The following is a 13,750-nucleotide window of genomic DNA, read 5'->3' on the forward strand; positions in this document are numbered from 1 at the left end:
AGAAGTGTGCATGCACACGAAAGCTCATACCAATAACAAACTTAGTTGGTCTCAAAGGTGCTACTGGAAGGAATCTTTTTATTTTGCTTTGACTACGGCAGACCAACATGGCTACCTCCCTGTAACCAAAATAAAAGTGTTTGTTAGAAACCCCTGTCTAGGGCACTGAAAATGAATTTATTGGCCAAATACAAACACAGATACGTGTTTGCTTGTTTGTTACCAAGTGAATAGGTAAAGGGACCCCTGACCATTAGGTCCAGTCATGGCCGACTCTGGGGTTGCAGCACTCATCTCGCTTTTTGGCCGAGGGGGCTGGCGTACAGCTCCCGGGTCATGTGGCCAGCATGACTAAGCCACTTCTGGCGAACCAGAGCAGCACATAGAAACGTCGTTTACCTTCCTGCCGGAGCGGTACCTATTTATCTACTTGCACTTTGATGTGCTTTCGAACTGCTAGGTTGACAGGAGCAGGGACTGAGCAAGGAGAGCTCACCCTGTCGTGGGGATTTGAACCGCCAACCTTCTGATCATCAAGCCCTAGGCTCTGTGGTTTAACCCACAGCGCCACCCGTGTCCAAGTGACACCAAGTGAATACTTTGTAGCTTAATGCAATGGAAAAGGTACCTTGCCGGGAAGTGTAGTAGCTACTTTGTTAACAGAGTGCAAATGGAAGAATGTTTATTTTGCTATATATTCTCACAACTACTTTTTATTCAGAGTTAAAGCTTTTATTCAGTTAAAGCATCAGTGAAGGTGACCATGTAATGTCAACAATGCTTCAAGACAACCTGAAAAAAGAAATCATTAATACTGCATTGTAGGACTACAATTGGGGTTAATAAGCTCTAGGGGATAAAGAACTCTTATGAAAGCTGTAAAGAATTGGATTCAATAGTTACTGAAACTCTCACAGAAAGTAGTAAAGGTTTTTGAAGATAGGCTTTCCTTATTTTTCTTGACATGAGTATGGATGGCTATTGTTGATACAGCCATTATAAGCTTCTAGTTATCTACACTCATTCTATTTATTCTTTCCCAGTGGGATAATGAAATTCTGCAATGACTAAAGAAGAGACAGAAAGTTTCACTAATAGAGGCCTTCAGGAACAGTTGAATGCTAGGGTTCACTTTCTCACTATTATCATTTTACAGAATATAGACAGCAAATATGGTTGTGTACTGGAAAATATGGATCGAGTACTGTGGGACCTGAGGTTAAGTACTTAATTCGTTCTGGAGGTCTGTTCTTAACCTGAAACTGTTCTTAACCTGAAGCATCACTTTAGCTAATGGGGCCTCCTGCTGCTGCCATGCCGCCGGAGCACGATTTCGGTTCTCAACCTGAAGCAAAAATCTTAACCCGGGGTACTATTTCTGGGTTAGTGGAGTATGTAACCTGAAGTGTATGTAACTCGAGGTACCACTGTACTTCCATACATTAGTGAAACACTACAAAGAATGTAGACTCAAAGCACATATACAGCCACATGCAAGCCTTTGCTGCGTAGCTCAGAGTGTCACTTTGTGCATTCAAAATGTGTAAAGGTAAAAGTAACGGGACCCCTGACCATTAGGTACAGTTGTGACCGGCTCTGGGCTTGCGGCACTCATCTCACTTTATTGGCTGAGGGAGCCGGCTTACAGCTTCCAGGTCATGTGGCCAGCATGACTAAGTCACTTCTGGCGAACCAGAGCAGCGCACGGAAATGCCGTTTACCTTCCCGCTGGAGCGGTACCTATTTATCTACTTGCACTTTCACATACTTTCGAACTGCTAGGTTGGCAGGAGCAGGGACCGAGCAACGGGAACTCAACCCCGTCAGGGGATTCGAACCGCCGACCTTCTGATCGGCAAGTCCTAGGCCCTGTGGTTTAACCCACAGCACCACCCCTGTCAAAATGTGTATGTATGATGTAAATATGAATGTAGAAGCCTGCTTCACTTTGTACAAATTACTTGTGTGTGTGTGTGTGTGTGTGTGTGTGTGTTTAAGTGGCAATGGGACAAGAACCCTGCATGCAAAGACACAGAAAAGCAAGACTATCTGAACTTTGAACCTGGGGCTACCAGAGAGCTTAGGGAAGCCAAGCAGAAAATTCAATAGAAATAAGGAAACAGGTTTGGCACATCCCTAGTGATCACTAAAGCAAAATTACCTGGGAACTACACGGAATGCAAATGGCAGAATTATGTATGCAATGAACAAACATCCCCTTCTGATGAACTATGTTTTTTGAACATGTCATTTCCCCAGTAAAATAAAGCATGCATTTGATGTAATTAAAGATCCCATGGCAGCGTCTGTATGCATGAGGGAGTTAAACCTTGCATCCTGGCGACATTCCAGTTTAAATAATTAAATCTTAAAATTTCCCAGCACTCTCAGTTTTCATTTCCCAGCCTCAGCTGCCATGTTGTTGCCAGGTTAGACCCCAAAGGAGACCACATTAAAGTGAGAGATGAAGTAATTTGTGCTTATAGTTAAATCTCCATGTCTTTGGGGATACTACAGATGAAATATAATTTCCAGGGAAGCAAGAGAAGAAAACTATAACATGGATAGCTATTCATCACCTATAATTCTTTCTTCATGCTTTGGCGACACCTATTTTCATCCCTAGATGCTTTCTAGGACATAATAGAGATCACCTCCTCAGCCAAATGGTATTCAGGGAGCAACAGAAATAGGACGGAATAGAAAGATGAGTACAACACAAAGGAGATTATTGGTGATGGAAGAAGCAAAATGATGAGGAAGGGGAAGGGACCATGCATATCAAGGACAGGGAAATTTAAAAGGAACAAACATTGGGGAAATCCTTTATGAACGACGCAATATAAGGGGGGATGCATACGAGCTCTAAGATGGCGCCATCAGTAATTAAGGAGTTTGAATAAAGAACAAGATTGATCAGGGTAAAGTGGGGAGACTGTAGTTGTCATTCAACTGCTTTAGGTAAAGGTAAAGGGACCCCTGACCATTAGGTCTCGTTGCGGATGACTCTGGGGTTGCGGCGCTCATCTCGCTTTACTGGCTGAGGGAGCCAGCGTACAGCTTCTGGGTCATGTGGCCAGCATGACTAAGCCGCTTCTGGCAAACCAGCACACGAAAATGCCGTTTACCTTCCCGCTGGAGCGGTACCTATTTATCTACTTGCACTTTGACGTGCTTTCCAACTGCTAGGTGGGCAGGAGCAGGGACCAAGCAACGGGAGCTCACCCCGTCGCGGGGATTCGAACCACCAACCTTCCGATCGGCAAGCCTTAGGCTCTGTGGTTTAGACCACAGCACCACCCGCTTTAGAGCATATTAAAACAGATTGCACAGTAACCGACCTATGTTTTCCTTTGCCTGTCACCTCTGTAAAACACAAGAAACATCATACCTTATTCTGACTCTTAAAATTATCCACAAAACACAGGAAACTGTACACATGAGTCATAGAAATGCATGAGAGAACACTTCTCTCCCCCACCTCAGTAATGTTTCAAAAAAAAATAATTACATTCAGAGGCTCACAGCCGTTTCCCAACAACCATAGTAGCACTTTCACAGGAGATAAGCAAACCAACCAGTGTACTGGACAGAAGGACAGTTGCACCAGCAGTCATTTCAATTCCTTATAGCGCAAAACACATTAGTCTGATGGATGATGAGCAACCGCTGCATAAAACCCAACAGTGTTAATTTCAAAGTCCATATGATAACTGGTATATCATCTGTAAGGTACTTCTTTTTTTCCCTTTTACCATCAGTGTCCACACCACACAGGAAGTGCACTCAGATTTTCCAACCTTTGAAAGCAGCCGGTCCACATACATGTTGGTGTTTTAGCCTTAACATCAAATTATGGACAGTGCTTGCCAAGTGTGCCTTTGACGTACAGTGGTTTACGAACTTAATCCGTTCCGGAAGTCCGTTCTTAAACCAAAGCACTCTTAAACCAGGGTGTGCTTTCCTATAGCAGTGGGGGACTTTACAAATTTACAAATGAAACACACTCAACAGGAAGTGAAACCTGTCCTTATTCCAAGGCAAAGTTCACAAACCAAAACACCTACTTCTGGGTTTGCAGCGTTCGTAATCCAAGTTGTTCATAAACTAAGCTGTTCTAAAACCAAGGTACCACTGTTATTAATTCTTCTCATGAGGGAGAGATGGTGAAAGCTGTTTTGGACGTCATCAGCACCACTGAAACTCCTGATGTAACACTTGATGGCTGACTATCCCAAGGCCATAAGCTCTGGAACTAGTAGAAGAAGCCTGCTTCACATACATTATCATTATTGTGTTATATTGGTACAACGGTTCTCCACGGTGATACAAGCTAATTAGTTGTATCCATTTAAGTCAACCCATTTGCGCAAGTACAGTTGGACCTCCACTCCCTATTCTCTCCTTGGAAACCCTGGAGCAGACTGTAGGGACACAGGGAGATAAGGCTGAAAAGTTCCATTGTGCAAGTAAAACAGGGTGGCTTAATTAAATAAATTTATAACTGCTGCATAGCTGTCACACTGGTGTTGTCATGTCCTCCTTACAGATTTTACCATGTAGATCAGCATATAGTGACATTCCAAAAAAGTCTACTATCTCTTCTGCGTTCGGGTACATTGGGTGTCAGACTAACTTGTCTGAAACACAATTAAAAAACTTAAAAGCTTGGATCCAGCCGGTACCTCTGTCTTTACCTCATGGCTGAGGAACTTCATTGTGCTCCAAGATAATTTGGACTGTTTCATTTGAAACATTAAATACTTGTGGTATCCAAGTAACGTTCTCCATTCAACTAGAATAAATCTTCACTAGTCACAGGTTGCCAAGCTGCATTAGCATCCAAATTACTATGGTATTATTAGAATTTCTTTCTGCAATTATGATGCATGGCTGATCTTTCTGTGTACACAGATGTGGAAGGGACCTCTGAAGTTATTGTATCCTTATGTCTATCTGTATTCATATTACGTGAAAAGAAAGAGTTGAATTAACGACAAGCCTTTAAAGAGCATAAAGTTAGACTTTGACCAATGTCTCACCCCCTCAATAGTGATAATTGTGACCATAGTACTTTTATTTTTCCTGAATGAAAGAAAAAAAGGTGTACTGGCTTAGCAACTTGACAAATCGTGTCCTCCTCACAGAGGGCATGTGTTGTGGTGAGATCAACGTGACTGACCCAAGGTTGTGGGTGGGGTCATTTGGATAGCCACAACGCCCAATTGGTGGTTCCTCACTGCTGTGTTCAATTTGGCTAATGGTAAAGAAGGCAAGCATCTTGCTATGCCATCATCTGTCGTCTGTTGTTGGGACAGGGGCATGGTAGGAATTTCCCCACTTGGCTGATTGGCTGTTGCCATTTGGGTTTCGCCTGCCGTGTAGCAAATCGTCACAACTTATAAGGTTGTAGATAGGCTCTGGTTCAGGTGATAGGGATGGGAGAACGCTCTCACCATCCCTATGTGAAGGGTATTCCATTGAAGGAATCCAGGGACTCAACTTGGTTTGGTCAACCCCCAAAAGGGGGTTTTGCCCATGCCTGAGTCCAGGGAACATCTGGGGAGAGAACAGAGTCTGTTCCCAGGCTTTTCACCTGCCTCAGGTGTTCACCCTATGATAGAGCTCTGGGTCAGCGCTATCTGCAACGGTACAGGGAGCTAGTCGAACCAGAGCCTATGCAACCACTCACTTATCTGTAATCAATAACGTTGTGGCCTAAATTCTGCCAAAAACCAGAACAAAAATTTGAGTTGAATGTGTCTTTATTTATTGGGGAGGTCTCGGGATCTGAACACGCAATAACTAATTAGTTTCCTAATTAACAAACTGTTATATGATAAGACCAATAACTACTGAAACTAGTTAGCTCTTCTGTCTTGAAATAAATTATCCAAGCCTATTCGTCTGAATACGGATATGGAATAATCCCAAGGTTTTAGCAACAAACACCTGTCTTCCTAAAGTTTCTCCCACCAGCCAACACCATGCTAGTAACAAATCCATCAGATCTTTCCTTTTTTGTTTTATTTGTGCTAGATTTATATCCAGTGAAAGCAGTAACACACACTATAAATTCAGTATTTATAATCTTAAGAAGCCTTATATCTTAAGTAGGGTGACATTTAAAGGCTGAGATCTCCTACTGTACATTCAGAGTATTTTCAGGAATTTAACAGATACCAATCCATAAAACTTCTTATAGTCATAAGAACTGTACTTATTCAGCTCAGCTCATGAATACACTAAGACAGGGTATTTGGAGTGCAGCCATTTTAGTCTCACTGAAGATAAGCTATTTAAGCCATGGTGCTTTAATTTAAAACAATTTGCACCCATTGAAGTCAATGCAATTAGAATGGCTAAAATCCAAGTGTCAACTGTAACTATTTCATGGATCACAGTTGCAGTGCATTAATTTAATTATGTATTGCTCTTATTTTCTATATTTAGAGTGGAACATATTTTACATTCTCCCTTTCAAGGACACAACGAAAAGCACACACACCATAATTTTGTAAGAGTCTGGTGAACTAGGATTCATTCACAATCAGTTTTGACCCCAACTATTCTATGTAGGTTTTCAAAGATAACTGGGTGTGGGAGGGGGAGAGGGAGAATAATATTAGCTGAAGGTAATGTGATTAACAATCTGGTCTAAAAAAATAAAAATCGGTGTCAAGTGAAAACGTGCTAGTCATCAGATGTGAACACTAACATATGTGAATATTAAACCAGAGATTCAACAGGGAATCAAACCTATAAAAGTCCTGCATTTAAGAGGTTGTTGTATAACACTGAGGTAAACCATGATTTGAAATGAACTATGAAGTGTTATGAATACAAATCTAGGTTGGGAATGCTAGGCAACTGAAAAGGCATTGTCCACACATGTTGTCAAATATCCCATGACACTAAGAATGACACTCTGAAGATGGCAGGTTACCTTTACATGTTTGCCTTTGACATGTTAATAGCAACTATTTGTTACTTTGCTTTAATTCTGATTTTATTTATTTTGTTAACAGTATGCTGCCCTAGCAAGAATAACCGCTTAGTGAATTGACTATAGTTACAGAAACCTTATCAAATTTTATTAAGTTATACCAATTCACTATGGTTTTTAAAATGTTACGTTCATTATTTCATCTTAATTTAATATATATTTTAAAACATTTCAGTTTAATTTGTTCTTGTAATTAACATATGCATTGACATTATCTGTCTCAATTGCTCTCAATCAGACTTAATGGCTAGATTATAGTCTTTCTGACTTCAAGTACCTTTACAGCCCTTCTTCCTGTGGCAGAAGCAAAAACAGTACAAAGGGAGGGAAAAAAGTCTAAATTCAGAATTTATGGTAGCTGTGAGGTGCAGCAGTGGGTTTCTCCCTCTGCCTAAATAAAATGTAACAATAAAGGGAGAAGTCCCTGCCTTTGGCATGCAGTCTGAAGCTCTATCAAACAAGTTCAGTTGCTCTAGAATTTATCATTGCTACAGGCTCAACTGTTTATAGCATCAACAACCCCTAAATTCTTCAGATTCGTAAGTCCTTATCAGGTCATTTCAGGGTTACTTATACATACTTACATCCTTCTAAATAACTAGGGAGTTCCCTGACTATGCACTAATCAATCTAATTTGAGGTAGTCTCTTTACTACCAACCTGATAGACACTAAGCCACTTGAGTTCACTATTTGAATTATTTAAGAAAATGATGCTGATAAATATTTTATAATGACAACTGACACAAATTATATTGGTTGTAATAAAGTTTACTTCCAAATAGGGTATTAATAAATAACATGCACGATGGGAATAAAAGAACAGAATTCATAACAAAATCTATCCTAAATCAAAATAAAAAATATATTTTTTATTTCATTGGTACAGAATAAATGAGTCTGCAAATGTAGAACATCGGTCCACTCAACACTAATACATATCTAACTCATATGTACATAATGACTTTGGTTGAACCAAAGCTGCAACTATATTTTCAGGTAGAAGAACTCAAGTATATCATAAACTGAGTATACCCAATAGAGGAAAAGTTGGATAGGAATCCTTAAACTATGCAAAAATAAAGCAAGTTAACATGCCAGACAATCAAATGCAATTCCAAAATTAGTAGACCTATTAAGATCTTTGACTTAGAACTGCAGTGAAAAAACATTATTTAAATCTAAAGGGGAGGGGGGGGGGACAACTAAACATACCATGGCAAAATATGATGAAGCAAACAGAAAGAACAAGCAGATTTTAGAGTACCAACAAGAATGAACACAAAAATAGAATGGATGTGATGCCTTATATTTAGCTTGGTGGGCAGGCAATGAAATCCCCTTTGTGCTGTCTTTTTTGATAGTCAGTGGGGGAGTCAAATTCTGATGAAATGGTACTGAAGTCTCAGCATTTTTATTTTTTTTAATGGGCTCAAGTGTGAGTCATTTTTCAAAGCAGACCTGAATTTATTATCTTTTTTTACAGAAGCATCCGTTTGTATTTTCCCCTGCAAAACCTAAATCAAAACATGCTATTTTTAATGCTGTCTATTTATAACAGGAGTCCTGTTTTATCTCAGTTTAATTGCAACCTGAACGTTTGTCGGTAAGTTTTCATCAGCAGGCATACACTGCTGACTGCACCACTGGTGTCTTAGTTGGAATACAGCAGCTCATTTGAGACATAAAAATGATTTCAAAGTGAAATATTTTCATCCTCCCTCTACATCAGCATTTTTGCAAGCTGCAGGCAACACACTGCATCTGCAGTGAATCATACAGAATGACGTTTTTAATGAGGTAAGGGGCAGCAGAAATATAAGGTATAATACAACAGTTCCATTCTAATGTCATATTCACCAGCACTTCCACCTCTCCCCAACCATATTAACTTTCATGCAGGAGTGGTCACGTTGGCTATGATTCAAATTAAGATGTAGAGTATTAAACTAGCAACGCCAGTTAGGTTGGCTGTGAACCCAGCTCTTGATGCTCGGAGGAAGCAATAGAAAGGTTTTTGAGAAGCAATCTCTCTCTCTTAACACAATAGTACTGCAATGCAGGACATCCATTTCCTACACCATTACAAAACCAATTCTAAGTCTGTGGATTCTGGCAGAGAAAACATACAGTGCTTGTTCCAATACGCCATCTGGACAGCATGGCTTGGTTGCCCACTGGTATGGAACTGACACACAACCATCCCACAGATACAGATCCATGGAGAAATGACCGGACATTTCTCAACTTCACCAGCTAACAGAAAACAAAGGCTCCAGACCAGAAGAGAAAGCGAGTCAATTGCCTTTTAGAGGCACACAGTTAATGTGTACAAGAATTTCCAGAGTAATCCTCGGGTCAACATGTTCACTTGGCTGGTGATTGCACAAATATTTGACAAGACACTTTTTCAATCTGAACAAATAAAGTGCTTGATAACCAATTCCGTGTTGGGCGGATATTAAGTTAAATGATCTTTTGTCTCTTACCATCGACGCAGGCTGGCCTTGCTCTCGTTGTACCGGCAATCTGTCCTTTTTTACATGCACAACGAGCTGTTTGTCGGGCTATAGTCCTTCGGGGCTGACTGCTATCTCTGTCCAGCGTAACAATCTCACAGGTACCTGCAGCCAATTGACCTGGAAAAAGAACCAGCAACAGGTACCACAGTCACTGAATGAACCATAGCCACTCTATTACAGAAAAAAAAGTCACAATCCATTGTTGTAGCAGGCGCACAGGCACTCCACAACAAATGGAAAATGAGCTTATGGATACAATAAGAAGAGAGGTAACCAGAATATTCTCCTTGTGCTAGCCAAATGAAAACTTTAAGTCTGGACCAGTCAGAAAACTATTTTCTATAAATGGTTTCATGGAACAAATCACTTTTACTTTGTTGAAAGAACTACTTTAGCAGTGATTAAAATAAAAGATGTATTTCAAGTACACTTGTGCAAGAAGCACAAAAATATTCAAAGGGAAAAGAGGTATGTTAAGAATTACCTATCCTTTATCCAGAATACCTGGAATTATGGATCCATACCTCCACAGCTTTGGTGAAACACACTACAGTTTAAAAATAACAAACTGCAGCCAGTTAAAAGCTTCATCATTACTCTGCTTCAATCTTATTTCTGTTACAAAACATCAGCATAAAATATGTAATTGCTTTAAACAATTCTAAGCAATAGGAATTACTCAGGAAATAAAATATTGCCCCCTTCAACTTGTGATCTTTTCCATAATATTTCTATATTACTACTACGTAGAAAAGCAATAGGATTACTACTCTGAAAAAAATGTAAGGCAAAAAATTATATTGACAGAAAACCTTGTACAGGCAAACCCCGTTTTAGGTGCAAAGGGTATGTGTGCGATTGTGCACTTGTGCACAGCACTGAACACAGAAGCCACCTGATAACATAATAAAAGATGTTACTAAAAGAGTGGCGCAAGGAGGCATGGAAGCTGAATGAGGCAGGATATTTCATTTGCACACAATTTTGTGCAAGGATGCAATGACCCAGAACACAACTCCAACACAAATCTGGGGTTGCCTGTAGTGGCCACAGCTATGAAATAAAAAGGTGTGACACAAGAAAAGTTTGGGTAAAACATGAGGGCATGCTTATTTAAATTTATACAAATTATCTGCAGTGTGACTGTGTGGGAACCTCGCTTTTGGGTGAAGCCTGCCATGCTCCATGAAAAGGGGAATTGCCTTCAGTTCCACTACCACCCCACTTTTATCATGCCTGAGGGTAGATAGGGAGGCCTTCCTGACCCACTCTCTCAGGGGGGTTAGTCCCCAAGGTGATCCTTACCAAGACAAGAGACCACACAAACCTGGAAGGTTAGTCTCTGGCCTCGCCATTCACCATAAAGGTACCTAAGGATGCTCGCCCAAACCCTGCCCTGTGAAATTCCAACACATTGCTGCCCAAAGTGGCCAACTAAACAGGGATAATGACAAGAACAGTGAAGTTTTGGTAGACCCCTTTCTTTCCCCAGAGCTACAACAGTTTAACAAGAAGGTACAGCAACTGAGGCTGTCAGTGGAACTTTTGTGACCGATGTCCCTACCATCTGCCAAGGCTATAATAAGAACTAGAAAGCGTGTTCTCCTTCATGGAGAGCACGTGTGGCGGTGGGGTCTGCTGAGCCACCCCTCTGTTACCAGGCAGGGTTTCTAAAGATGGCCTGGGACAGTGATTGGTTCACTGGGTTGCTGGGGTAAAAGTTATGTTGCAATTTTGGTGGGAGGGGTAAAATGTTTAAATACTCTGCACGCAGCCTGGAGCTTTCTCTTTGCTGCGTGCAACGGATCACCCGCCCACCCGCCCTTGAGTAAGGGGTTGTTGCACTGACCTTGCTATGCCTGTCATGGGGTCATCTGCCGTTGGGGCAGGGGCCTGGTAGGAATTTTGTCCATCTGGCTGATTGGCTGGGCCATTTGGTTTTTGCCTACTGCGTAGCAAATCGTCACAACTTGTAAGGTTGCGGTTAGGCATTGGTTATAAATTGGTGGAGGAGGGCTTAGGATAGGCTGGGCCTGCCCCTCCATGGTTGCTGCGGAAAGGGAATTCCGTTAAAGGAATCCTGGGGCTTGCCATCTTTTCGTCCAATCCCTGGAATGGGACTAGGGCCGGAAAGCCTTCGGAGAGCAGGCGGGTGAGAGTTGAGGGTCTGTGACTCAGCTCCATTTCTCCCTGACTTGCTTTCCCCCGCACTGTCTTTCGGTGGTGCCCAGAAGTCAGTTCTGTCCCCAGGCGGGGGGACAGATAGTCTTAACCAATGCCTAAACAACCACTCACGGTTTTGTATTTAAATAAAGTTGTGGCCAAAATTATGCCAAAAACCTTAAACAAAAATTAAGTGTGCGTTGTGAGTTATTTGGGGGGTGGCTTGGGGACCTCGACACGCAATACTGAGTGCCAGGAACTAACAGTAGCAGCAGAGAAAACATGTTCCCCACTTTATTTTCAACTTTCTTGGGCACATGAAACTAACCACAATTACCTTGAGTTTCTGCTTAACCCTCAAGAATGAAGGTCATTTTCACTGGACAGGTTTAATTTAAATCCATCAAACCTCCTTTGGGGAAGGTTCTCAGGCAGGGTGGAAGGAGAAAGAACTTGCCCGTGTGAAGACCACCTGGTGGAAACCCTTACACATATGGTTCTTAATTGTAAACTATATGCTGATCTCCGTCAGCAATTTCTAGATCAACTCTGCATCCCCAAATGGAAACCAGAGTTGGAGGTCATACATTTTCTATTTACCGGGGAATGACCAGGAGCTCACCAAGTTAGTGGCTAAATATCTCTATTTGTTTTTTTGTTGTCGAAATACACTGCAGACATCTGATCTCCTTGGAGACCTAGAGATGAGACAATAGATTGCCCTGCCTCCTTTCTTTGAGCAAATGTTTTGTGCCACTGGGTAAGTGGTAATTCTGTATTGATTTGATTTGGATGTTTGGATGTGATGCCAATAAAAGGTTTGATGATGATGATGATGATGATAGGAACAGCCAACCAACAGAACAACCCAATCAACCTAGTTCAGAAAGGCAAAGAATCAAAACAACACTGTAAGAGAAAGTGATGGCCAAACTTGGCCCTCCAGCTGTTTTGGGACTACAACTTCCATCATCCCTAGCTAACAGGACCAGTGGTCAGGGATGATGGGAATTGTAGTCCCAAAACAGCTAGAGGGCCGAGTTTGGCCATCACTGGCTTCCATAGTCTGTTCGCTCAGCTCCGCCCACCCTACTCCAACACAATGTGTGGCTGCACGCTGCCTGGGTTACACTGGGCTGCTGGAGCTCTCTAACCATGGTGGCTAAGCAGGGATTGTTTAACTAGGTTAATTTTTTTTTAAAGTAACTCCCCTCCCGCCGATAAGCTTTAAAAAAAAATAAAAAATGGAGGATGGTGCTCTTTGCTTTGTTGCAGCTGCTAGATTGCAGTTTATGTCCTGGTTCTTAATGTAGAGCCGATAAAAACATAACTTTCCCCCTAAACAGGTGTTTTATGTTTGCCTCCTGCAAGACAGAACAGAGCCCCCAGTTATTGGCTCATGATTGAATATATAATGTTAATTTTATTTATGTGAACCTGCACAGGCAGAATGCATTTAATTGTCAGGAAATCTGAAAATAGGAATGAAGTGCAGGTGCAGATAGAGAAGTAGACTGGATCGCACAGTTATGCTAATATCTGCAATATGCTGAAAGTTATATAGCAGCAGAAATTTGAATTTGCACAAGAACGTGGCAGAGCAGATACCACCTTTCTGGCATTTATAATAACCCTCCATACTTGGGCAGGAATGTGTGTGTGTGTGTGCGTGTGCGTGTGCGTGTGCGTGCACGCATTAAAAACATAAAATGACAATAGTAGATGCTTCACTAACTTTTCAGAGCAATCTGGAAGGGACATTGGGGAAGTGAGAGAGAGGGTGTTCCATAGTGCAAACAGATGCCCATTCTGCTAGTTTATGGACACTATTGGCTGTAACCCAATAAATGTATTCTAAATATGGTTTCCATTTATGGTACAGTGGTACCTTGGGTTAAGTACTTAATTCATTCCGGAGGTCCGTACTTAACCTGAAACTGTTCTTAACCTGAAGCACCACTTTAGCTAATGAGGCCTCTTGCTGCTGCTGCCACACCGCCGGAGCACGATTTCTGTTCTCATCCTGAAGCAAAGTTCTTAACCTGAAGCACTATTTCTGG

The 13,750-nt window shown here is 41.5% G+C and overlaps 1 protein-coding gene across 10 annotated transcripts in view; it reads right to left on the reverse strand.

Moving 5' to 3' along the window:
* The window catches only part of TAFA5 (TAFA chemokine like family member 5), a 342,920-nt gene that overhangs the window by 167,082 nt on the left and 162,088 nt on the right, over window positions 1-13,750 (reverse strand). For all 10 annotated transcript variants that reach the window (XM_083701680.1, XM_083701675.1, XM_083701679.1 and 7 more), the window contains exon 2: window positions 9,495-9,644. In XM_083701680.1, the coding sequence (XP_083557806.1) occupies window positions 9,495-9,644 (150 nt within the window). The remainder of the gene's footprint in view (window positions 1-9,494; window positions 9,645-13,750) is intronic.

The sequence above is a fragment of the Podarcis gaigeae genome (assembly GCF_964106915.1).
Source record: "Podarcis gaigeae genome assembly, chromosome: 10".
In the NCBI taxonomy this organism is placed as follows: Eukaryota; Metazoa; Chordata; class Lepidosauria; order Squamata; family Lacertidae; genus Podarcis; species Podarcis gaigeae.